The sequence below is a fragment of the Patagioenas fasciata genome, chromosome 8, assembly GCF_037038585.1.
Source record: "Patagioenas fasciata isolate bPatFas1 chromosome 8, bPatFas1.hap1, whole genome shotgun sequence".
Classification (NCBI taxonomy): Eukaryota; Metazoa; Chordata; class Aves; order Columbiformes; family Columbidae; genus Patagioenas; species Patagioenas fasciata.
In genome coordinates, this window is record NC_092527.1 from 26,393,466 (window position 1) to 26,420,687 (window position 27,222).

The following is a 27,222-nucleotide window of genomic DNA, read 5'->3' on the forward strand; positions in this document are numbered from 1 at the left end:
CTTACTACAGAGAACAATTGTGGAAAGGAGCGCAGCCGCTCTGGATCTTCTAATCCCCAATCCTTCCATTACTGATAAAGTAAGCCATGCCACTTGTAAGGTACTGATACTGACAATTTTCCTTCTCGAGTCGATAGCAGTATTTAACTCAGCCATTGCATTAATTCAATTTCAACCAATACCCTTAAGTACAAAAGGCTGCATGGCCTCTCGCTTTTGGCTTGTATGCATTATTTTTGCTAGGCTTAAACTGAACTACCTACCTCTATGACTATTGAAGCTTGTATATTAAACCTATTTAGGCACACTTCTAAACTAAACATTTTTGTACTCAAGGCACCAAAGCAACATGTCACCCCTCACACAGGCCTGCAGAAAAGCCAAAGCCAAAGCTCTTACAAGCCATAATCCTCCTTAGCAAAAGCTAAACAGCATGAGTGCAAGGTGAGAATTGTTGCATTCTCTCTCTTAAGGATCAACCAGAGAACGGCTTTTAAAACAAGCAATGTTCTTAACCTGTTATCATAAAAATGTTACTAGCTACTTGCAATACCCTTATACCACATAATTTTATTATGAACACAGGGCAATGTTGCATACGCTAGCTGCACACACAAACTATGTCTGTTCAAATGCATTCTCTCTCCCCAGTGGCAAGCAAAGGTATGCAAGGTTTATCTTGGGATGACAAACTGTACCTAGAGCAATTTGAGATGGAAACGTGATAGAAGTCCAGAAATCTCCCCCTTTTCCTGTCTTGGAAGGCAAAATAAAATACCAGCAAGTATAAAGTCACATGCAGGCCCTTGGCAATAGTTAGGACAGATCTCATGCCGCCCCATTCATAGCACAGTGGCTTCCCAGTGTGGCCACGCCAGCCATTCCTTGAATAGCATGGTAGGCACTTGGGGGCTAAATTATTAAAACCAGTTATCCATTTGCTACTTTTAGGTGCCTGAGTGACATTTAGTTGCTAACAACTTCCTAAAATCTCCTCTGAGCTGTTGCCTAGCATTGCTTGGCCCAATGTTTTTGAGAACAGGAAGATTAAAACTGCTTAAATACTTCTAGATTGTTCAGTACCCAAGATCTACGTAGATTCTCAAAGTAATTTCTTGTATTTTTTTTAACCTGCAAGACTAAACACAGAAAACACTTGCAAACATATGTATCAGACCAAGCGTCACATAAAGGAGAAGAAAAGTGTAGTTCTCCTTCTCTATGCAGTAGAGGCTTTTTGTTTTGGGTTTGGTTTTTATTTCTTTTTCCAAATTTCTTGCACTATGGAGCAAGGCCTAGACTTTTTTGCTCATTGTTGTAGCAACTACATTGAATATTTTGAGACACATACTTTGTCACAACTCAGAAATGGACAGTTTTACTCTTCAACACGTACATTTTCATCCCTTCATCTGCTGCTTGCAATGACAAAAGGAAAACATCAAACGTGAATGAACACAAACAAAAGCATTCCACTCGCCTTAAGAACGTGCTACCTATGTTACAAGATGTAAATACCTTTAGACAACACTCAAACAACATGTCACCTCTATATAACAATCATTTTATGCTGAACACATTGATTTGAAATCACTTGCTAATCAAAATTGTAAGCAATATCAAAGGCCAAAAGATGCGTAAAAGGGACAGAATATTGTTCCCACTAATTCAAAGACAGAATTCTGTCTTACGGACTTCAGTGGAGTACCACTTCACCAGAAAGTGTTTCAACTTTCACCCAGTTCTCATGAGTTCCAGCTTTACACAAAACATTAATGTTACTCTGGTTACTTTCTTATGTTACAGTCTTATCTAAACATGTTCTAGCTTAGGAAATGTCTAATCATTGCTTTCTACCCACTGATGAACTTAATTGCATCTAATGACCTGCAAGTGCACACTAGCAAATGTGAGGTGAGGTAAGGTGAAGTGGGCAGAAATGGGGAAAGGTTAAGAAGTCCATTTTAATTAATGTTTCATCCAGAAAAAATTATCTGGCAGAGATAAGTATTTGATACTCATTATAACATAAACTCAGAAATGGCAGAAACCAAGAGCTCCTCCCAAATAGGTGTCCAAGCCTTTCAATTTCTAAGTCATCCCTTTGCTCTCACCGTCTTAGCCCAAAGAGTCTTGACTTGTATATAAAGTGGAACAACAGAAAGCAAAAGCCTTCCTCCGGCTGTAGGCAGCATAACACAAGCTAACTCCACTGTCATGATCATGAAATTCTTTGTGTGTTAATCCACCCTCAAAAGCAACTTAATTAGCAAATGTTAAAGCACCTTGGGTATCTCTGCACCACATTTACTGTACAGGTGCCTAACTCAAGGACATGGATTATGCTCTAGCCACCACAAACCAGACAATTAGACACAGTGATGCTCAAATTCACATCACCTATATAACTTTGTGGATCTGGCTTTGTGACCTTGACCCTTTTTTCCTCCTCTTAGCTGAGATTTGTTTATCTGCTGAAATGTTTACATAAGGTGATTATGTTGTTCTATTCAAAGATGGTAAATATTCATGCTTGACAACAGCAGAAATAATATACTCCAACAAACACTGAATAAAAGACCTGCCACACAGGAAAATGACAGTAAAGCCTCAAAGTGCTGAAGAACCTGCAACCTAAAATATGAAACAAGTGATAATGCAAATCACAGACACATAACCCTAAAATGACAAAAAAAAGCAAATCCAGAGCTAGAATGTTCTAGCACTTTTCTGTCAAGAGAGTTTATAGGCAGAGCATTACTGTTACTTTACGGCCATGTAATGAAAGCACTACTCCCATGGCACACAGGATATAAATATGACAAACCATAGCAGTCTCTCTTGCTGATTAAAATAAAAGTCCACAGTTGTGATTCTGGGACACATTTTCCTAATGATCAGCCAGCAATCTGGTAATGCTTTGTTCTGAAAAAATCCCTGAGGCACCAAGAAATTTCACTGCTAAAATTCTTCAGTTACACTACTTCAATCACTGCCCTGAAAAAAGCTTAATATAGACTATATAGCCAGAAGACAAAAAGAAAAAAAACCGACCAACCTAGTCATGAGGAGATATGACTGAGTCTGCAAATCTTTACACCATTATATAACACAGTAACTCTTGTATTTAACTCACTAGGCTGTTGATAGCTAATCCTCAGTGAGGCTAGGTGTAGTATGAGACAAAGAAAAAGGAAAACAAATGCTAAGATACGTGGAATCTCTGCATTTGTCAGACTATTCATGCAAAATATACTGAAAAATCTATCTTAAATTCACACCCATCTTACGAGCCTGGGCTCCATTGTACAGTGTAGAGAGTATACAGCAGGTGTACAAAGTAAGAGGAAAAGTGGCAAAGTGTGGGGAGGATGAATCCCTCTTGCAGTTTAGCTTTTTGTTGACCCCAAATTTGAGACATAAAAAAGGGCTGCTCATAGAAAACATATTTCAGTATGTCCTTAGACAGAGCAACTGCAACCCTGAACTGAAGATGCCTGCCTCTGCTGTAAAGTAGGACAACAATTTCTGTTCAGAAAAGGATTTTAAGGAACATCATTTCTGTCTTGTTCTCGATTTCTTGTTTCTGAATGGCATATGAGGCTAGATGGGTGATTGATAATGGCCTCTCTACTGAGGAATGACAACAGAAATAGAACACTATATGAGATTCTCCTTTTGCTCTTTTAAATACTATCCAAACTCATGCTTTCCTAACCTGAGTACAATTTAGAACTACATTTATAGCAGCTTTTCTGCTCTGGAAACTGCCTTCACTTGCACAAATTATGTTCTCTAGTAATTAATTGGTACATTATAAACTACGGTATTGCCTCTGAGCAGAACAGCTCGGCCTAAGCCTGCCTGCTTCTGATACAAATTTTCTAATTTTCACGGATTTTTCACTCTTTATCTAGGTTTCTGTCAAGTGTGAAGAGTTCATGGCGACTGGTTGTGTCAGCTCTTTTCGCAGAGAAATTAAGCTGCATACTAAATGCTGCAGGAGCAAATGCAGAGTCAGCAAGTAGAAGGGCCTTTCTATCAGAGAACACTCTGAAATCACACTCTGAAAGAGGAATGCAACAGAAACAGCATTAGCCAGAAGTGAACATTTCATATCAAAAGACTCAAACTAAATCTTTGCCCAATTCCTAAGCCAATTCCAAATACTCTGTCAGATTAGAAATTTGCAGCAGGGGGAAGCTGGTCCTCTGTTCTGTGATCCTTGCAGAAACAGGACTGTAAGAACAACCCACTAACCCCAGGAAAGGGAGTCACTGGGCTGCAGAGTCACTCAGCTACAACATGCATGTTTGGAAAACTTTGTTCTCTCAGTGTCCTAAAGCTCAGGCTGTACAGCTGAGCCAGGTCCATGTGACTGTGAGTCTGCCCAGCTCCTGATAAAATGAGTTCTCCCTGGCTATCTCCAGCACACACACTGTTTCCCACAGACCCAGCCTGTCATCACCAGCTGTACCACCTGCTTGGACTCCTGGGGCACCTCTACAACTCCTCCTATTACCAAGCCATTTACTTGTAATAGCCTCATCCTGGCAGTGGGACAAGGCAACCAGTGAAGACGCTGCTTCTGTGTTGATCTGAAGAACATGATATCCCTTCTGAGGCATCAGAAGGTGACTTTTATCACCTGTCAGCTCCACCATTCCCCACGAGCAGGGTCACAGTCGGGCTCTAGGACCCCCACCCCACCTCTCAGATCATCCTCGCTCTTAAGTATGAAGAGAAGTCTCAACTGCAAGATTGCACAGCTGAGGAAAGCAGAGAGCCATAACAGGCCATGCTGTCTGACACAATCCACAGAGCTATGTGCTCCTATTTGTGCTACAGAAGCTGCACCTCACTTCTTGTTGCTTTGCTTGGAGATATTTGGGCTGCACCTGGGAAGAGCTGTGGATTTCCTGACAGAGAAGACACTAGATACAGTTGACAGCACTCCCCAGCTATTTGTGGCTTTTCCCACTGCCTGGAAGAAGAGCTGAAGATGTGAACAGCAGCTAGGATGTAGAGGGGAGAGTGGGGAAAGTCTCTCATTCATTTGGGTTAGGGTGCAGTAAAGTGAAGGATCCATTTGAAAAAAAAAAATCAGGACAAGGAATAGCATCACAGATTTAAATACATTTCCCTCACCTACAAATGTCCCAAACAGTCCCTCCTCTCCCTAAAGAGTTAAGTAGCTTTACAGTCTCAAACAATATTTACCTCATGTACAGGATGGAGTTAACGTAGCTTCATGTTCAACTAGTTCAAAGGAGCTCACATATTTCTTTCACAATCTCAGTGCAAAAGCAATTCAATTTCTAACATGTCTCTTGGTTCCTATTCTGTACTGCCCTATTTAGATTCTGTAAACTTCTGAATTTTGTGGAATAAGTGCCCAACTTCATAAAAGCTTGTGTAAGATTCTGGCAATTAGCTAGGTTGTACTTTCATGAAACCTAGCTAATGAATATCAGCTTCAACAGTACCGAAGGGAGGCCTACAAAATACCTGGAGAGGAACTTTTTACAAGGGTACATAGTGATATGACAAGGGGCAATGACTTCAAGCTGAAAGAGGGTAGATTTAGGTTAGACATAAGGAAGAAATTCTTCACTGTGAGGGTAGTGAGGCACTGGAACAGGTTACCTAGAGAAGCTGTGGATGCCCCATCCCTGGAAGTGTTCAAGGCCAGGTTGGATGGGGCTTTGAGCAACCTGGTCTAGTGGAAGGTGTCCCTGCCCATGGCAGGGGGGTTGGAACTAGATGATCTCCAAGGTCTTTTCCGACCCAAATGGGGATGATTCTATGATTACATTGTTTAGCCTCTCCAAGCTAACCATAGGGTGTTTATTCCCACTAAGTCATCTGTCCAATGCATAAATGATAGATCCTCACAAGATGGTAGCTAAAGCAGATTTGCTGTCTCTGCTGACAGGGCAAAGCAGGCTACCACTTTTCTACCACAAGAGAGTAAAGCAGAAATGTTGTTAAGTTTGGAGGAAGACTCCTGGGAGCCAAGATCCGACTAGCTATAAGAGCCAGAAATTCCCCATTCAGCAATTCACTTAAACAAAAGCCGAACTGACTAGAATTGCTTATGTGCTTAAAATTACATATACACTGAAGTAATTGCCAAACTGGGTCCAATGGCTATATTTGACATGCTGAGCCAAAATATTCCCTATCCCAGTTCATACTGCTGTTTCTGCTTTCGAACCTGCACAAAAACCTGTACCATTAATACACAACTGAAGCCCTTGATTGAAAGGTTATGAGGGCCTTAGTGCTAAACATTAAACTATTTGTTTGTTGATCTGGATATAGATCATATAGGTGTATTTGCAGCACATCAAAAACAGATGTAACCTATTAAAAAAAAAACCAGGAGCTGGCCAGCAATCCTTTCAGATTCTCTGGACAGCTGTATCCGTGCTTTCAAAACACACTCTGATGACACCCAGGACAAGCATATTCCAAATCTAACTCCTGAGTGAGGACACAAACCTCAGACTGAAGGGGATTCCTCCGGTTTGTTATCTGTTATCTGTTGAGCCTTTCATCTGCATTTGCATCCCACCAAAATAGATATGCATCACTTAGAATGTCTGCCACATAATTCAGGGCAGAGCACATGGCACAGGAATTACCTTTCATTTCCATCTGTGGCCCTTAGAAAAGAGACCTGTCAAATCAAGTTCATTTCAGAGAAAAATCTAATATCTGTCCCTTTTCAAATCAGGTGAGTAGGTGAAAATTCAGGTTTGTCAGATCAAACAGACAGACTGCAGGCAGTGAGACTGCACATAGAGTCAGGATGTTCTCTAGCACAATCCTATTTATGAACAGTGAACATGAATTCCTCCTTCTGTCAGTAGAGAAGAAATAAGTGAAACACAGAGAGAGTGTCAGAGGTCACAGCTGCAAATGCCTTTGAAGGTGAAATTCCTGGTGTGGAAAATCTTAATCATATTTCACTGTAGGGCCAAATTGAAAAAATAAAAAAGGATGTAATTAAAAATTAATGTCCAAAGCTGTTCCTGAAAACCCCTACTCAGCTGCTGCATAACCTTGAAGCTGTCTGAACTCTCTGGCTGACTAGACTTGACTAAAGCTGCCTCTGCACAGACACAGAATTACCTGTCCTGGCAAAGCAGAATAGGTTAGTATGCAGTACCTGCCTGAACAGTACCAAAATCCAAAGAACAAGTGCTCTTATAGACTGTTGTACATTTACATTTCACACCATTAAGCTGGCAGGTGCACCATCCACTTTTTGGCACAATTCGTCAGAAGAGTTTCAGTTATATTGACATGTTCATAGGTATGAATCCCATGTGACATTCCCACATGTTAAAGAAGTGCAAGATCTCAGCTATGCTGCTGTCTACACCACTTGCTGTTAGCTAGTGAAGTTGCATTGCCAAGTATGAAAGCATTTAACTGCCCTTGACACTGTGCAGGTTCAGGATTCTCCAACTATCTCACAGCCCATACAGATGCATCTAATTTGCTGGATTTATGAGATACTGCCTCCATCTATATATGCTGCAGGCAAGTGAACAATGGGCCTGCCTTGAGCTCTAATGACCTAGTACTATTTCTTAACTAATTACAATTACTATAAATGCATGTTATTGAACTAGAAGATGAATTAGAACAGTCCGCCATGATGATACCAACAAACTATCTAAACCTGGGCCACTCTCATGATAGAAATATTTTCTCTGATTACAGAGGACATTTCAGCAGCCACAAGTCTTCTGAGTGAAAACACACACACCACAACTTTCATGTTGCATTTGTGGAATAATTAAAAGCTCCTTTTACACCAGAAGTGAGGTGAAGCAAACTGTATATACTCTACCTGTACTTAAATGTGCCCTTCTACTATTAGATCAGTCACTGTGTTAACTAAAACCATCTTAGTGGGACTTCCTTTAGCTTTTAAAACAAAGAAATTAAAGGCCAGAGTAATTTCAATGGTGGACTATCTTTGCAGGTGCCTCTCATCACAGCCTGGCACCAAATCAGTGAGAAGGAATTTCTGACTGCACTTATTTTCCACACCCATGAGATCAGGACTGATTTAAACCAGTGCATGTTCACTTGCTATGTTTTCTGCTGCTGATCGTGGTTAAGAGGTTTCCACTCCTAGGATACTTAACCCTATGTCTCTGCCAGAGTTCCATTCATCTCAGATCTTCCATCTAGTTACCACAGAATGCAATTTGACTCTACAAAAAAGTCAAGGTTTAAAAAACCAAAAAAAAGATCAACCGGAAGAACTGAGATGACAGGAACTTCTGGAGAGGAAGAAATTATAACATGCAGTCAGACCACACATCTCTTAACTTCATTTGCCCCTCTCACTGTGCCCTGAAACCAACTACTCAGCCCATATCCTTCAGTCTGCCAGAACTGTGCAAGTATTCTGAACATTTATAATGGTCACAATAATTCCCAATCTCCTGTTTCAAAGACAATATTAATCAGCAGAGGGGGAAGGACTACAAGAATCTCTCCTTCTCAGGCCAGGCTATGACTTCTCATTCAAAGCCCATGTTGCTAATTCTCTTTGAAAGTATTTACGTTACAGCAGTGTCTAAAGGGCTCAAAAGTAAAACAGAGCTTTGTTGGCCCTGACATTACATAAAGCACAGATTCTGTCCTGAAATGCTTTCAGTCTAAGTAGGCAAAACAAACAGAGCACATAAAAAGAACAGAAGGACCAAAACTAAGTGACTTGTCTGAGATCATGCAGCAAGTCAGGAATGTGCAAGTCTCACTTGTGTAACCATCATCAATAAGCTCAGCCCTTTTTATGAAAGAAAAAAACTAATCACTGTAGAAAACATTTATTGGTGCCTATTAATTTTTACACTTGACAGCTACAAGGATCTAAGAAGCTTTAATTGCTGGTTCTTTCCCACTGTGTAAAGAACTGATGTTGAAAGTCTGATCTCTGTTTGGAGGGACTGGGTTGGGCAGAGAGGGTGGTGCTTGTTTCACATTTAACCAGCTCCCTACCCTCAGCATGAGATTTTATTAGGTCAGTTCTTCAAAGACATAGCTAGGATGTCCAATAAAGCCTACAGCACCATTCAAACAAGCCTTGTACTCAGATAAGCACAATACAAGAGGGTTCTTCTCAGAAATATCCCATTACATACACACTTATTTTCAACTGAGACTGAATTAGTCAAAATCTATTCAGTGTACTTAACAGCACAAACTCCTTTGGATTGCAAATCAGATTGTCAAAACCAGGAAGGCTCACTCAGACATTAGGAACAATTCAGGCATCCAAGCTCACAACAGTTATGACTCAATCTGGCTCGATTTCTCGTCGGTAGATTAAAATGTGTTGTTTGTACCAAATAAAGCATGAATAATAGTATAACCTTTGTCTGCCTCTTGCACTGCACTGTTGCTAGACCTGTAGGAGACAATTCCCACTACTGGTGATCCTCACAAAGAGACATTACCTTCAGCTTCCTTCTCATAAAAGCCATTTTGGGGGGTAAGGCTGGGTTCAGCGATGCAGAAGACTGTTCAAGTAGCTCTCAGCTTCTCTTCATCTTGACAAGTTCTAAGGTCGATACGGTGAGGTCACTGCTGGATTGTTTCTATTCTTCAAGTTGTTCTGATCCGACCACTCTATTCAAAAAATGATAACAAAGTGTTCTTATTAGCGCATTTGACGAATTAAATTCTAAAGGATGCACCTCTGACCTCTGCATTAACCTTTTTGTTTGGCTTCATTCTTAGAAGAAGAGCTAACAGGGCTGATTTCCTCACTGCAGGCCAAATCACTGTAAGAGTATGTTATCATTTCTCTGGCCCAGTGGGTAGGATGCTGTCATCTTTTTGAAGCAATAGAGATATTCTTAATTTACACTGAAAAGAAGCTTAATAGAAATTCGAGTGATGTAATTTTGGGGAAACAAATCCCCTTTTGTTTGTTTTGTTTCTACATCCACTAGACAGTCAAGAAAATATTTTTTAAGAACTGTAGGTAAGTAGCAGTTACATTATCAGGACTTTTTTTTGCATTTTAGCCAAAGGAAGTATTGCTTAACATGCATAAACTGAACAGTCCATGATGCAGAAACACAACTATAGTCTCTCCCATGGAGAAGCATGTAATACACCAGACTACAGAGAGCAGCCTTACATGCCATCACACTCCCTGCTCCTTACGCAGCTTTGATTTGTTTTGCATTGTGGCACAGTTTCAGGTTAGATAGGAGTTCCACACAGACATACTCAGAGCCTCGTGGGTTGCACTAACATTGCAGAACAAGCACTCCAGTCAGTAAAAAGAAAAATAGAAGGACTGGCATTTCCATTTCCCCCTAATGCTCCATCTGTGCTCTAAAAGAAAAGTACAGAAGTTGTTACCAGGTATTCATGCCCTGGAAGAGGAGTGCTTGTTTCTGAATCCAGCTTTGGTTTAGGTGAGACAAAAATACCAAACTGCTTATAAAGGAAAAGTTATAGGCATATGAGACAGCAGAAGTTAGATACTTAGAAACACCAAAGTTTGCGTAATGAGAGATCTCTGCCAGCATTTTGTAAGCTGAAGTTAGCTCACAGCTTTGGACCTTTGTCCTCACCCCCAGTCAAAGGCCAAGATACAGGCTTGTGAGTGGTGAACGTCACTGTTCCTGACTATCTGTTCTCACTACCACACTTTGTCTAGCTGTATCCTGAATTAGAGCTGAGCAACTTGCTTACCCATTTTAACTCCCAATGAACTCCTCGGAGTCCCACTGTTAAGTTTTTTTACTATTGTTCTTTTCATTTTAACAAGCTATGGACTACGTATACCGAGGTGTTACTGCATCATGGAATATGTAAAACTGCCTTTGTATTTGTTCCTGGGAGCAAACTAGCTAACTGAACTCTTGCTGTACTCACTGTAGAGACCTGTTTTTCCCAAGCCTTGGATTGCTGTACCCTTCATTCTCCCCTGAAGCAAAAAGCTGACAATTGTACCATCTATCACTGCATAAAACCAGATTGCCTCATTGCACTTCCTCCTGAAACATAGTCTTAGATTTTCTGCCTTCCAGAGTTCTATTTTAACAGGATCCACCTACTTGATTTTGTTTTCCCTACTTATGTTTCAGAAATTCAGGTGGCAAGAACACATTTCAGTAATTCAGAATGTCTCCAGGAGTAAAGCAGCACAACTGGACTACTTTGGAAAACATAATTACTGGGTTAGAGTTTTCAATACATCTCTGAAAACATAATCTCTTATAATTTGAGTCCTGATTATGCTACCACCTACTAACACATCAAAAGAGTCACCAAAGTGGAACTGCTCCTTAGTCTCACCATGATTAACCCCTGCCACTGGAAATATAAATTCCCTAGCAGCTGTGAGCTAACATTAGAGCAAGGTCAAGGCTGGGGCTTTTTTTGTTTGTTTTGTTTTTTTCTTCAAGTGCTGAAGAAAATCAGAAAACCATAGGAGACATGGGAAGCAACATTTTTTTCCACTTTTCCTCTTTTACCATTTCTCAAACACAAGAGTTTGTTTATTTGTTTGTTTCAGAATTTGCTTTTGAAAATTTAAATGCTGATGGGGAAACTTGTTGCAACTATTTTTGGAGCAACCTTCCTCCATGTACTTCATGTGCTCTGTCAAATTTATACTACCTTAACTACAAACTCTACACCTTCCATCACTAGGTGCTTCTTAAAATATAATTCCCAGTTCATGAAACATTTGCTGTAGGTGTGCAGAGAATTCACTGATTACATGATCCCAACATCTTTCAGCAACTCAGTAACTAACCTGGACAAATATATGAAAATATTTTCTTTCTTCCTATCACGTTTCCCCACAGGCACTGGCAATTCCACAGTAATTTTTAGCAGTCATCCATGAGAAGCAATGAGGTAGGATTCAGCACTGCTGACTCCCAAATATTTAGGAGAATGTTTCTTGCTCCCCTTCCCTCCCCAGTAAAGCTCTCAGCTGGAATCAACACGTTTACACAAGATCCTTGAAATTCCAGCTATAATTTCAGCCCTCTTATGGCCAGATAAAAGTTTGAAAACATGATACTTAATAGTTTTATTATTTTGTGAACTGCTGTAGTTTACAACTAACATCTGATTCTGGTGGAAGTGTGGGTTGAGTTATGTGGAAACAGCAAAACTTTGCACTCATGCCGTAAAAAACCTTGCATCCATGCTACAAAACATAGTCTAGTGGATATCTAAGGTATTGAGTTGTTCTAGTCAAAAACAGATCTTGATGCTTTTCAGCTGCTTTGAATTTCTAGAAGTGCTGATATACAAAAAGTCATGATATATGAAGCAAGTATACATTTGAAACCTTTCAGTATGCAAGAGAAGATCAACTTTTGTTACTGTGTCCTCAGCTTCAAATAGTCCTAATTAGCAGCTGTCTCCAATCTTTTAATGACTTTGTAACATCATTTAGTTCTAAAGCCACATGCTGTTCAAATTGTCCGTCCAATTTTAATGCGAGTTAAATTTGGGTTTAACTTCTACTCACCTCCCAAGTTTCTCAGCTGTGAATAATTCTCACAGCTCAGTGATTTGGCTGGTATTTGTTACCTGTGCCATGCTGCTAAATTGCTCCTACCTGTTGTAACAAGCTCTCTGACTGGGCCAGCTGACAACTGTCTAAACACAAAATGAAAGGGAAAACAGCAACAAACTCTCCTAGGCCACCCAATTAAGGCTGGTGTGAGAAACAGGTTACCTCATCACTCTTTGTAATTTTCAGGGATTAATTAATGGATGTTCGCTGCAGAGCAGTTTATGAGGCAATAAATAGCTTTTGTGGCTGATTAAATGCCTCAGCAAAGCTGATAAAGGCATCTAATAACTGCAGAAATAATTTAGTGCCTTGAATACATCTCTGCCACAGATGCAAATCTTATTACATGACAGCTCAGCAGCAGACTAAGAAAACAGTGAGACATCTCCTTGCCCCTAGAGACCCTGAATATATAAATATGCAACTCTGCCCCCGATCAGGTTGATCCTCACTTGTCAAGCAACAAACAAAAGGCAGGTGAAGATGGTGATTTTGCTGCTCTATGAACACTTCAACGGCACATATACCAGCTCCTTGGGCCAAGTACCACCCTTTTACTTGCAGGGCTACAAAAAACCCTGAAAACCCCGTGCAGCGCTGGGCGCTCCCCAGCTTTTCAGGCAGCAGCAGAGCAACACTGCTGCCGCTGGGGGACAGGGGCTCAGCCAGAGCCGCCCTCCTCTTGGCTGTGAGGTGAGTTTTCCGGGCAGCGGCCGCTGGTGCCTCGGGGGCGCGGCCCGGCCCACTCGCCCCGAGAAACCCGCCTCACCTGGGCACGCGGGCTTCTGGAAGGCTCCGCGGGCGGGGCACGGGGCTGCGCGTGCTGCCCAACGGACACTAACGGCCGCAGGGCCTCGCGGGCCGCCCCCGTGCGTGCTGCGGGCGGAGCGAAGGTGAGCGCGGGATCTGGGCGCGGGCGGATGCAGGGGCACTTCTAATTTAGAGGATTTTTCTATTGTTGTTATTACTATGATTATTTTCTGAGCCCCAGGGACAGTGAAAGTAGGAAGGCAGCCCTGACTGCTGCATCCACACAGCCAGTGTTGGACCTTGGAGCCTGTGCGTAAGGGTTGTATTTTCTCTGGTTTTCTGTGCAGGTGTAAGAAGCTGTGAGCTCTGCAGTCATCTGCCACTTCAGCTTCTTTGGACTTCCGAGTTGGTTGGTTTGTTTTCTTCTCTGGTGGTAGTTGGAGCTGCTTTTCATGCTCAAGTGGGAAGAGAAGGAAGCAGCACAAGGCTCTCAGGGTTAGGGGATTCAAACCTCTGCCACTGCAGTGCTGTGGTGGCTTAGGGAGCTGTGACCGCATCTACATTGAAGGCAACAATACTGCACAGTGGGAATTTGGAGAAATAAACCAAACTGAGCCAGGGAACATGGTCTGATTGCAAGTGCAATCTCATGTCCCTCCATTCTTCACTTTGCCCTGACTCCACACAGCCCAGGTAAACACTCACGGTATGGGGTTTTTTTCCCACTCTTCTTGCTTTGTTTGTTGCCTTGCTTTTCAACTGATAAATAATAGGCACAGCCAAAGAGTGATGTAACTGCAAGAACACACAGTTCTGCATTTTATAAACAATAATTAACAACTGCTGATTGTGCCAGCCCCGGAATGCCTGAAATGCTGATCGCATCTTGTGGCTCTTAGCAGGGCAGCAAAGAAAGCAGAAGTATCAGCTTTGAGTTCGGCCATGTTGTCCTTTCTAGCTTGCAAATGAACTGACTATTTAACTGATATGATGCCTAAGGGCATGACCGTTAAATTAATCATAAACAAACTCAGGTGGGCTGGCACTGACTGTTGATTTGGTTAGTGTGCATGATGCTTCTCTTGGCAGTCTCTTGAAAACACATTCTCCTGAATATGGGTATGGGCAGTATTTTGACTTTATGCACAGATATGGACTTTGTTTATGTTTATACAGGTATTCAAAGCTTCCAAAACAACAGAAAATGGCACCGTAGCACTTTTAACTTGGTTGACAAGATTGTTGTGTTTTGTGAGTGATGATATTTGCAAGATAGAGGTACCAAGGATGTACTGCAAGTGTCCTGGAAGTGTTTTACAATTTGGACAGTGTGGAAATGTGGGCAGCATGGAGAAACAGATCAAAATACAGTCCAGCTTTCTCATAAAGCCACACTTGTCTTGGTAGCACAGAGTCAAAAGTTGGTTTTGTCCCTAAGTGAAGTAGCTCTGATTTAGAAGAGAGGCAGGAACCACAGAATCAGAGAATGGCTGGGGTTGGAAGGGACCTCTGCAGATCATCCAGTCCAACTCACCTGCTAGAGCAGGTTCACCCAGAGCAGATCACGCAGGAATGTGTCCAGGTGGGTTTTGAATGTGATCAGAGAAGCAGATTCCACAACCTCTCTGGGCAGCCTGTTCAGTGCTCTGTCACCCTTCAGAGTAAAGAAGTTTCTCCATCAGAGTGCATTGCTTTCTGAGGGTTGACAGCTTTTTTAACAACTTCCTTCTCTGGCTGTGGCAGAGATCACGTACAATTCAACTGACTTTTATCAAGCTGTGTTTACTAACTTGCAAAGGCAGTTAGATTTGAACATCTGCAATAGCTCTTCCCTTGCCTTCTCTTTACAGATTTCTACTTGAAGTCTTTATTTCTAGGATGCTAGGCCGTGATTGATAATGAAATCACTGAAAGTGAAGTATGAGTCACGCAAAACAGGATCAGAATACACAAATGTGTATCTGGAGGGAAGAATATTTATTCAGAGAGAAATAACACAGAAACAGTAGCAAAAAACATACCACAGCTAACCACCCAATTCACTTGCTGCCAGTATACTGATAGGTATTCCTGTTTTCCTGATGGCATATCTAAGCAGCCAGCTTGCATAAACTATGAAATGTAATTACTCTGACATATGGGAAATCTCTGGCAGGCACAGACTTGGCATGGACAGCACAGCATCACCCTGCAACGGCCCCTGGAACTGGAGTGTATGGGAGACATGGCCAGCGTGTTCTGACTGCTCGGCTATTTCTGAGCCTCTGACTGAACTGCAGATTAGTTCAATTTGCTGCATTCCTGGAACGGCCCTTTGGCAGGATGCAGGATACTACTTTTTCCTTTCTCCCCATCTCTGCATTTCACCCTTCCCTACTTTTCCTGCAGTTTTTGTACCTGAGTTGAAATCCATGGTCTTGAAGTTGCTGTTCTCTGGGTCGACTTACCTCATTTTAAAAGGGAAATTGAACAGTAAATGTTTTTCTTTAGTACATGGAATTTTCCTCTTATAACTTAGCAAACCCCGGTCTGAATTTTACTTCACAAGGAAATATTGCAGGTCATCATCTGTAAGAATGTATGTTTGTTGATTACTTGCTAAATTAACAACAGATGCCCAACACTGAGCTAGCTATCCCCATGATGCAGAGCTAAGAAAACAGCACAAGTTTTGAGTGTGTGACTTTTTAAGGTTTTTGGGGAGAGGAGGGAAAGGAAAGAAAACCTAACAAAGTTCCTAAATCCATGTTTGAGTTCCCTAGTGTTATCTGGTGTTAAGTACTTTGTTTCTTCAGCTATTCCTTTCTTCCATTTAAAAGTATTCAAGATTTGGCACAGTTTAGCACTAGAGTTTGTATAATATTTCAGATATTTATATACTAAAATGGACTTAAGTGGCAATTTTGTAGGCAATGTAAATTCAGTCTTGGCCCTCTTTGTGTAAGCAGCAGATCTAATTTTTTTTATACAATCTCAGACTGTTCATCAGTGCAGAAACCAAAAAATAACTGCTCCACAACAACAAAATTAACAAAAACCAACACACAAACCAGGAACATGCTCTGGTCTCACCAAGAACTATTTAATACTTACCACATACAAGTGAAAGTGTAGTCTCAACTTCCAGCTTTCTGTGTTATGGTAAAGAAAAAAAAAGCAGGAAAAAAAATAACACATTTCCTACAAAAAAGTACAAACAGTATGCTTCTCCAGATAAAGTTTAAAGGATAATCACAATGTTGCACCACAATCAAAGTCGCCTTCATAGTTTTAGAACACTGAAATAAGGAAAAAAAAACCAAAAAACAACAGAAGTTTACAGAGAATTCAAGTAATGTTCATATGTGTCAAGAAACAGGAAAAAACACCTTTTGAGAAGGACAAAGTATTCTGTTTTATTTTTCTCCCTTGCACTCTTTGGTATTTTCCATCAGCTCTGATGAGTACCACTGCAGAGTTCTGTGCCAAGGGAGGTGTATTTAGTTTGGGGTGGCTCCAGCTGCAAATGGTATCTGCTCCATCAAAGCACAGGTTGGTTACACAAGCAGGATTCTCAAATTAGAATGCAGTAGCAATCAGCTTGCTGCTAGGCATGCTCACACAGAAAGATTGGATACATGCACATAAGAAAGCTTGAGCCATAATCTCATTTAGAAATTCTGATGAGAATGAACTCCTCATAGCTCCATCTCCAACAGAGAGCTGTCCCTCCTTCTGAGGTTTCATCAGAAGGTCTGAGCTACTGGTAATATACTACAAATACAGTGGTATTGGTAATACAATATAAATACAAACCAGTAAGTCACCATTAATAGAAACATAAATGTTCCTTGCTTCTATAACATAAACATAAAATGTTTCTATCCCACCCTTCATGTCATGGACTCCTGCACATTCAACAGGGACATTGTCAAGTACTGGAAGAGCTGGATGTGAACACCTTTGTATGGATCACAAAGGTGGGAGAGCTTTTAAAAAAAAATAAAATAAAAATAAGTCAGCCTAGGTGAGGTTAACATTTGATGAGAACTTCCAGGGAGGGCAGAGGTCACAGTTTGCTGTTGGCGCTTCTCCTTCCTCCTTGGCTGTCAGACACAGCAGAAACCCCCAAGAAAGCACACTACACCTGGACCTGCTGCTGCTTCTCAGACAAATGAGCGCAAATCATAGAATCATAGAATGTTTTGGGTTGGAAAGGGCCTTCAAAGCTCATCTAGTCCAAACCCCTACCATGAGCAGGGAGATCTTCAACTAGATCAGGCTGCTCAGAGCCCCATCCAGCCTGGCCTTGAATGTTTCCAGGCATGGGGCATCTACCACCTCTCTGGGCAACCTGAGCCAGTATTTTACCACCTTCATTGTGAAAAATTTCTTCCTCATGTCTAGCCTGAGTCTAGCCTAGTCCTCTCTTTTAGTTTAAAAGCATCACGCCTCATCCTGTCGTAACTTCTAGTTAGGAGGTCTGACCTCATATAGTTGAACTTTTTGAAATTGAAAGACATATACTTACCAAAGCTCATATAATCACAACCTAGGAATACAGAAGTATACAATAATGTTAAAAAACCCGAATAATTTCTTAAACTAATTTATAAAACATTGGAAGAATTCAGTCGAGCTACTTCTCTGGTTACTATGTAGTTACTCCTTGTCTTTCACAGGCATTATGTCACACAATCAGCATGTCTTTCTCCTAGAAGCAGCAAGTCCCTTCCCAAGCGGAAGGAGCGCCGAACTGTCTGCCAAACTTACCTTTACACTTGGCACATGAGCAATCAAACTGATCAGAAGTCTTACCTGGAAAATATGGAAACCTACAGGATGACACGTGCTATCCTGGCAGTGCTGACAGAGACTAACTAGATTATTTGCACAAGACAGATGTTTTCTCATACCACACCTGTATAGAGGCTTTGAAGTTGTTCTTCCTCCTTGACTGGAAAGCCAAAGGTAATCTCATCAAATTCCCTGCAAAATTTCTCTTCATCAATGCAGAATTTTCCCTTTTGGATCTGTGAGAGCAGTTCTGAGGCAACTACTGGATCCAGCTGGTTCCATCCTCGACCACTGCACATCAGACAAAAGTCAACATCTAGTTCTTCACCCAATAAAGTTCCATAACAATGTTGTATCAAGTATCCTATGGAGCAGGACAATAAGAAGAGGGTTTTTTTTTTCATTTTATTGTCAAATAGTTGCTTTTAATATTTCCTATATACACATCACTAGCAAATGGGAGGGATAACAGAAACTATCAATCACAGCTTATCAAAGAAAACTTAGAACCAACCTCACAGCAGATAGGATACAGCAGCACACTTGTAGGTGAAATAACAACTTTGCTTACAACAGACAGTACAGTCAAAAGTGTGATGGCAGAATAAAGATTTTAACAGTTGTTAAAAATACTGACAAAAAGGTAAAACAAGCTGCACAGTGACTGTTCTGAAAGAATTTTAATGCTCTGTAGTGAACATCAAAACCCACCATTTGTATGAAGCAGCCAGTTATTCCCATGAACCTTCTAGCTAAGTCACGATGAACCAAGAATTTAAACACCTCATTATTTAGGGCCCATTAAAAGCTTGTGCTTTCAACATTTTTTACTATTTCACTAACAACAAAGAACAGTTCTGCACTTGAATAAAACAGGGCTCTAAGGTCACTTGGTGAAATGCTGTCTTATTGCAACTACATGACAACTTACTGTTTGGCAAAGAAGCTACAAGAGCCCAACTATATAGGCAAAACTCTGCCAAGAGCAAAAACCATGAACTTAAGTCTCAATTAATGCAATTAAGCTGCCTTTTTAACATGGGACACACACACCCACACACCCCCCGTTCTCTAAAATTAACATGATCACACTGTTACCATATTTTAATGCTGATAGCTTGCTCCTTGGGTCAAGAATTGCATGTTCTTTTGTCCAGTCTAAGTATGCTAACACTTGACAAAACAAGCTAGTAGTGTCTGTCCTTTCATTTTTTGTTACTTTGCTACATGAACTGCTAAACATATTTTTTGCATTTCCTTTAAAACAGATCTCATTTCTATCTACTCAATTCCAGTTTATCCTTCTTATATTAATCTACACAAATGACAGTGCACAAGTAAAAAACATAAGTATCCTTCTGCTGTGTTTTGTTTTATACATACTCCTTTGCTTGTCTTCTGCAACTGAGACAAGATCGAATGAGAAAAGCCAAGTAAAGCTGAGTGAGTGCTTACAAGTCACAAACTTCTTATGAACAAAGATACTTAGATCAACTGCAGAACAACAACAAAACCCCACACAACAAAAATCAGAGAGAGAAAATAAGCCAAAGATCTTATCTCTACAAGAAGACACAATGCTTTGATTAAAAAAAAAAAATTGGTATTAAAAAAATGTTAGATTACCAGAACAAATCAAATGTGTAACCTGGAACCAATAAGCTGTGTGAACTACTCACCTCTCTAAGGGACAGCACACCAACTCAAGTCTCTCTCCTCCACTATAGCCTATTAGCAATATTTGCCTTTGCAATACATAGATATGCTTCGTGCTTCAGAACTTTGACAAATGATTTTCCAAATGAAAATAAACTTACCCTTCACACCAGGGACCCCTCCAACACTGCCTCCCCCAAGGATTTGCTGTTCATAGTAGGAAGATTTCCTTGCTTGACACTTCAGGAAGATTCAACATGTCTATGACCATAAAGGCATGAAATTCTCTGAGTTCACTTGCACCAGAATAGAATGAAAAGCATTTGAAAGTAAACAAAAGAACCTGCTCCATGTGTTACAATGAATGACATTAAACTATCCAGTGAAAGAAGGCAGTTTTGAGCTAAGAGGAAATTAAAGCAGTATACAAACAGCATTAAAGAACCTGAACAGTTTGACTTTAGTTGTGACTATACAGAAATAAAATAAATGGAAAATTTAAAGCATATTAACTCACTGCTTGATCTCAAACACGTACAAATTCTCGATGCCAAAATTCATTGAGGTTTTTAAGGGGTTTTTTAGGTGTTTTATCGGGGAGTGTGGGGGTGTGTTTCTTTTTGAGAACTGACCAAACTGGTATTGATATAAAAACAGTCCTCAAAAGGACCCTCCATCCTGAACTCAACAACTTTCTTAGATCTTTTTTTTATCCAAGGTTATGTGAAATTGCAGCATGACACTGGTATGGTACTAGAATCAGCACTATGCATTTGTGGCTGCCTTGTGCTCTAAACCATGTTAAATCAAGGTATTTACTTAAAAAATGTCTAGAACTTTACTATCACCTTGCCTGGAATTTAGGACTGAGCAGCTTATTACACACTGTTCCTTCAGATTCATTAATCTCCTTAAACACTTTCTCCAAAACCATGCCAGTCTTCTCTTTTTCTGTGTTTCTTCCAGGCCCTGTCAGGATCCATCTTTCAGCAATTCTTCCACTCAGGTCAACCAAAGCATCTCCCACCTGTCCTGCTCACAGCTGTTTGTAAGACCCATCCACTACTGAAGACAAAAATAAGAAAAAAAAGAAAATTTCTGCAAACAGCAGAACTAAAGAAACCCTACCCTACCTCATATCCCCAAGTAGGCGAAAGAAAGAACATACTAGTTTATTTACAGAATACAACAACTAAAGAATGCCATTCCCATTCCATTGTTTGGGGGGATGTTTACCACAATTCATGTCATCCTCTACAGAAACCACTCTAGTCTAGTCCTAGTCATTTGTACCTTAGCATTTGTGCACTACGTCATCTTCCATGATATACTAACATTCTGTATGAAAAAATAACATTTTTACCTCTCTATCAGTTATTCTTTGTTCATTTTGCACAACCAACCAGAGTAGCACTTCCTTCAACAATTTAAGGAAATCAAGAGACTACCCTACCTGATGGCACAGATGCAAAAGAGAGCAGAAGAAATCAAGACTATAAAAGAATGATAGGACAAGAGAGTACCATAAGACTCTACAGAAACAAACCTTTCAACCCTACAGGGAAGCTTTAACATGCCACCGCTGCTTCACTATTTCTGCTAAACATATCTACAGTTGAATACGTTACTTCATATTTAAAGTCTTTTTCTGCCCTCTGCTGGCAACCACAATGTGTCATCGCAGTTCTTTTGGCCAATTGATGTCTATCTTACCAGTGCACTTTGTCTCCAAATTGCTTTGTCTATCTGGACAGCATTTTGGTGGATGTGTCACAAAACATAATATAGCTGCATCTGCAAACACATGAACAATACGGTGGTTTCTTCTCAAAATAATAAAACTATCAAATTAAGCAAGAGCATCAGTGAAACTCCTACAACCAGAGCCTCCACTAGCATAAAATTACGTCATGTCATTGCTTTCCATGAAAATATTTGCATGCTTTCTGCTTTTGATTGTGCTGTCTTCATCTACAAAATGCTGCATTAGTAAAATATTTCCCTTTAATAAACTAGATGATCAACAGATAGTGACTTAATGAACGTCGTTGGAATCCTGATAATTCACTTCAGCTCTTGCTTTCATCGTAATTCTTGCCCTAAGACTAACCTCATATGCAACTAGAAACACACCTTTCGGATCTACAGTTTAAAGACCAACTTCTGTACAATCCAGTATGGAAAAGCTGGCAGCCATTGTACTTTGTATTGAATAATACACAGCTCTGTGCCCAAAACAGCCACATTGAAGAAGTAAGTGGAAGGTGGACAGGTATGGTACCTCCCTTTACTTCCCTCAATAACAATGTTTGCATACTTTGCATAAGCTTTTTCCAACAGTGAAAGCCAAAACAAATCCTCTGTCTGACACTGGAAAAAGCAGAGTTTACCACCAAAGCAAGGCAAATGATCCTTGATGGTTACTTCCACCCAGTGTCCAGATTGCCAGACTTGACAAGTGTAACAGCTTTGTTATGACTCATCCGTCCAGCTGGGCTGACCTGCATGAATTACCTAGATGATAAAAGCAAATATCCAGAAAAAGAATGATTTTTTAAAAAGCTTAAAATAGTATGAATATTAACTGTTTGTAATAGTCACAGGGGAAAAAAACATCAGGGACAGGTCACTGCATGCCCCACAGCTGTGGCTGGGCAGGAGCAACGGCAGCCACCCACACGGCCCCAAAGTGATGAGAGAGCAGTTCGGGGGCCAGGGATCCCTAGGCACTGTGGGTTCCTGAGCACGGGCGGGATTCCGTGCCAGGAGTACCTGGAAGAAACTGGAAATCCTCCTGCTCAGAGCTGGGGGAGGAGAGAGAATTCATGGTCATCTGAACAGCTCTGAGAGGTTAAGGGAAACAAAACCCAATTACATTTTTGTGAAGAATATGACAGAGAAACCGTCAGATAAGTTGTTGATCTTGACCAAGTGGTCTCCTGAGATAATGGCAAAGATTACATTTTCAGATAGTTGATCTCTCAATAGTTGTCCAAGGGCTGAACTGGCAGAGTAAATACGTCAGTTCTCATACTTGGATTACTACCACTGCCCAGTAAAAAAGAGAAAACAAAACAAAACACAAAAAAAATACTTTCTGTAAAAGAAGAACAATGACAAAAAAATGCAGAAATACAAGGCCCCTGGCAGGCTATCCCTCACTAAGCCACTGCTACTTCCAAGCTCTTTGGGCTGGGTCAAGGCAACTTTTTAATTTTTTTTGTATTTGAGGCATTTACATTCATGTCTCTTGGGAAGTTGATGTGGGGTTAAGTAAGCAGGCTGCTGAGCCAGCAGGAGAGGACATGATTCTTACCAAAATAGCAGTTTTTCACACTCACCTGTAATGACCGGATTGAGTCTAATGGTTGCACCACCTGGCCCTTGGGCAGAGAGGTTGTCTTAATGAGAGAAATCCACAAAAAACACTCCTCAGAACGGATATACTCACCAGTCACTGCAGTACTCAGCTGACCACTGACTGATCCAGAAAAATGTTCTCAGTCCCTTGTCTGTTGTACAGACAGAAGGCTTCTCCATTGCATACAATCAAATGTAATCAACAAACAAGACTTTTTATGTTTTGAGCCTTTCATGAGCAAAGGAAACATTGTGGTTGGTAAGAATAAGGACCCCTCTCGTCCATTGCTCATGCAAGAGCTGCAGCTGCGTAGGCTGCAACTGAACAGATCCAAGAGAGGCATGTTGGGGGAGGGAAAGGGAAGAAAAGACTGAGAACAGTGAAGGTGCCTGTCAAGCCTAAAGTGCATGCAACATTGTTGTAGGTATGCCCGCATTTTGGTGGTGGAGCAGGCTTCTCAAGCTCCTATCTCCTTTATAAACTGTCCCTGTACAGCCTTGAAATGCATTTAGACCTGGAGGTTTGCTGAAGATGGTAGTAAGCTCTCTAGCAATGGTAGATCAGCTCATGAGTATGCAGCCAGCCAAGTCAGCAACCATAGGTCATGAATAAATGATTGGCCAGGCTCTTGCCCACCAGCATGAGAGAGGCTGGTGGCAGCTCCTGCTGCCCATGGTGCAGCTCTCTTCAAGTGGGACTCCCTGTGGTTGCTGTAGGATGCTCCTGCTGCACTGCCCACCACTGCTACTGCTCAGCTCGAGGGCCCAGAAGTTACTTGCTGGAGATGAGGAGCTCTTCCAACTGCAGATCCAGGACAAAGCGTTTTTCATGATTCATTAATCATCCCAGATGGAGCTGAAATTAGCAGCTGCCTCTTCTGAGACACCCCTAAAAGGTATTTCTGTTTGCTTCAAGTGAAGAAGTTGTACTTTGAAAACGGCAGCTTTATTTGCTGGGTGTTTTGAAACTAATATAGGATCCAAATCACAAAATTGTAAATGCCAGTGTTCCATCTGGTGAAGTAAGTAATTATGTGAGTTTCCATCCCAATCTGGCCTCTGAGGGTCTGTCCAATTAGTTTGATTTCTGTGATTATATTTGCAGAAGATAGATTTCCATTTAGTTTCAAGTAGAATTTCAAGCAGTCAATGTTTTGTTGAAAAGCACCAATACATATACAGTTGTTTCAAAATTGTTCTTCCAGCCCAGAATGCGGTCACTAGCAAGAAGTACTTAGTTTTCACAAATTAGCAAGCTTTTACTCCGGGACTACATCATTAGAGGTCTGCCTTGGGTGACTATTAGTGTTCTTTTGATGCCATTAAACAGAGTTAGAGTAGTACTTCAGTGCAAATTACACACAATTTGCACTGGGCATGCATGGTTCTACTCACAGGTCATGTTTTTTTGGGGCCTGCAATGACTGCAGTTCAAGGTTTAGGCCACATCTTCATTAACAGGTAACACCCTTCAACAGCGCCAGAGCTGTAGAGCAAAATGGCTGGTGCTGATAACCTGACATTTATGCACTACCTTTGAAGTTTTTATTTCAGCCTAGTTCTGGTCTGGTTCATTGCAGCTGAATATTCATTAAACAGGTCGAATGCATTTAGAGGCATTCCAAAAGCATGTTTCTTGAGTTTTGCGGTAAGTGAACACAGCTCATGCAGTGACAATACTGCACTAGAGCAAGCCAGATCATGGTAAGTGGTCTCCTAGCTTGGAAAGAACAGAAAAGCTCTTAGTTAAATACTAAGGTGAATAAAAATGGGGTTTTTTGTGTACTTAGTGCAGTGTTCCTGCTGGTTTCCATTTTGAAAGTGTTAATTCACAGAACATCTAACATCAGTCAGTACATATAATAATCTTGAAATTATTATTCTAGGTTCTGCTCCCCCCATTTTTCAGGTGCAGGCGTCTTTTTGATGTCATATCCAAGAGAGCCATCACAAAGAGTATTATGGTTGCATAGCAACCTCAGTGTGATAAATAAGTGGTTTAAAGCAGTCCTTTGCTGTGTATTTTTCTCCAACAGGAGCCAAACAGTTTCCTACCACTGCAGCTAATAAAACTCTTGAAGTCATAAACCACTGCATATGTTTTTCTAAGTAAGAGGTTTCTTTATTCAAATATCTTGGTACTTCTGGGCACTATCACCAGATTACTGCACCAAGTTCTCTTAAAAGTGCCCAGTATTCCAGCATGATAATTTCTCTGCAAACAGAACATCAATATCCATCTTGTCCTCACCTCCCTTGGATTATCAGTTGAAAGCATAACAGAAAAATTCTACGTATGAAGGCAGAAATGAACTAATATAATACCAGTAATCCAGCTGTAATGTCCAAAAGCATTAGTCTCTTACCTAGTCAGCTACAGGGAAAAAAGTATTCTCCACAGAAAAGACCCTGAACATGGACATACACAACATGCAAGATATATATTCCCAGTTTTGTTTATTTTCATGGAATGCTAATTCAGTTACAATATGGCAGTTCATAACTACTGAAATGTGACATTAATTCCTCTCCAATGCTGCAGAACAGTCTTGATTTATATATATTGTTTTAAAACAATCTTATTTTACATCGTTGAGGTCTCTGGTGGTTTTTAAGCTCTGATGCTTAAGCACACAGCAAGCTACAAACCTTAGGTTTTTATATTTATACATATATTCTACGTTTTCAGACAACTGCTGTAAGTTATCTATAATTTAATATTTATAAAAAGTGCATATACTGGTACATATGCACATCTAGAAACACACTTTTACTACTGCCTCCCTTTTATAAAAAGCTGCATAACACACAGCCACATTATTCTCACTCACTGTTAAAGTCCTTTACTATCTTTGTTACACAATATCAACTATTCAATTCCCGCAAACTGAATGTAGGTATTTCGATGTTTATTTTCTCCTAAAGAAAAGAGTCCTTCCTATTCCTTTACGAAGCTTTAAAGTCATGCATCAGTTTAATAAACAGTCACTTTAGCATGGATTTTAGAATCCTAGACAGTATGTAAAATCTACTTCTGGAAAACGTCTGTCTGTATATTTAATTTTTTTTTTTAGTTACAAAAAATATATAGGATTGAAACATACTGAATACATGCATCTCTCAAAGTGGCTATATTCTAGCCTTATAGATAAATTTTAAAAGTACACCCCTGCTAACAGGATGCAAACATGGCCTCAAATAGGCCATTACCTGCATTTAATATAGCTCCTTACATTAAAAAGTTCAAGTCAGATGTTCTCTCAAGATGCTGTCAAAAGACTGGAGAGCCTAATATATTTATACTCAATATACAAAGGTGGGTGCAAACACCTAGTGCCATTTAATTATTCAATACTTTCAAGGCTTCTAGGCATTGCCTCTTCTGATACAAGTCCTGAAATGATGTGAATGAAAGTTTAAGTTGAAAATTGTTTTTTAATACACCATAAAAGCAAGTTATGTTTAAAAGAAAAATGTACACTGGACAACTGGAAGTACTCACTGAAACAACTGTACAAAACTATTATAGATACAGAAAGAAATAATGGTGGACTTAACTTCAAACAGAAGTAACACTTGTTAACATATGTAAAAACTTGCTGTGTTTTATTCTTCTACCAAATAAGAATTTGCAGCTGTTCAGAACAAGTAAAATTTAAACCACCTTGCAATGTTTTACATTTTTAAGTTTTTATGCAGTGCAAACGTTTAAGACAGAATAACCCCCCAGTGAAACAGGTGACACTATTCAGTGCCAGTCTTTTGAAGAAGATTCTTTCAATAGGTCTATTTACACATTAAGCTAAAGGTTCACTATATATGCTTTGAAGTTTGCTGAATATCAGCAGAAAAATATGTGAACTAGCAGCAGTTGTATTATGAATATATGATGGTTACTTTAATGAATGCATAAAATTTTCAAGACTGTATTCAGTGTCATACTGTTCTTGATCCCAAAGTTCGCCAAGGTTTTCGAGTATTGATTTCATTGATGCTTTGCCAGAAGAGGTAGAAGTATCTGCTTTTTCAGTTTTTCCATCCTTCACAAAAGAAGAAAAAAAAGAATCGATTAACATACAGTTCTTTGAGTCTGATGA

At 40.3% G+C, this 27,222-nt stretch overlaps 1 protein-coding gene and 1 long non-coding RNA gene across 3 annotated transcripts in view; both read right to left on the minus strand.

Moving 5' to 3' along the window:
* LOC139828560 (uncharacterized) overlaps positions 1 to 13,434 on the minus strand; it is a 42,056-nt gene extending 28,622 nt beyond the window's left edge. Inside the window, exons 1-2 of one of the 2 annotated variants that reach the window (XR_011740312.1) lie at positions 13,353 to 13,434; positions 9,486 to 9,657 (exon numbers count right to left, since the gene is read on the minus strand). This is a non-coding gene — a long non-coding RNA (uncharacterized lncRNA). Of the gene's footprint in view, positions 1 to 9,485; positions 9,658 to 11,806; positions 11,905 to 13,352 lie in introns of those variants that run through there. The other variant, XR_011740313.1, reaches the window with a different exon arrangement.
* Positions 13,435 to 25,565: 12,131 nt separating this feature from the next.
* The window catches only part of BTAF1 (B-TFIID TATA-box binding protein associated factor 1), a 44,683-nt gene continuing 43,026 nt past the window's right edge, over positions 25,566 to 27,222 (minus strand). The window contains exon 38 of the mRNA XM_065843900.2: positions 25,566 to 27,165. Coding sequence (XP_065699972.1) covers positions 27,019 to 27,165 — 147 coding nt within the window. The 3' untranslated portion in view covers positions 25,566 to 27,018. The remainder of the gene's footprint in view (positions 27,166 to 27,222) is intronic.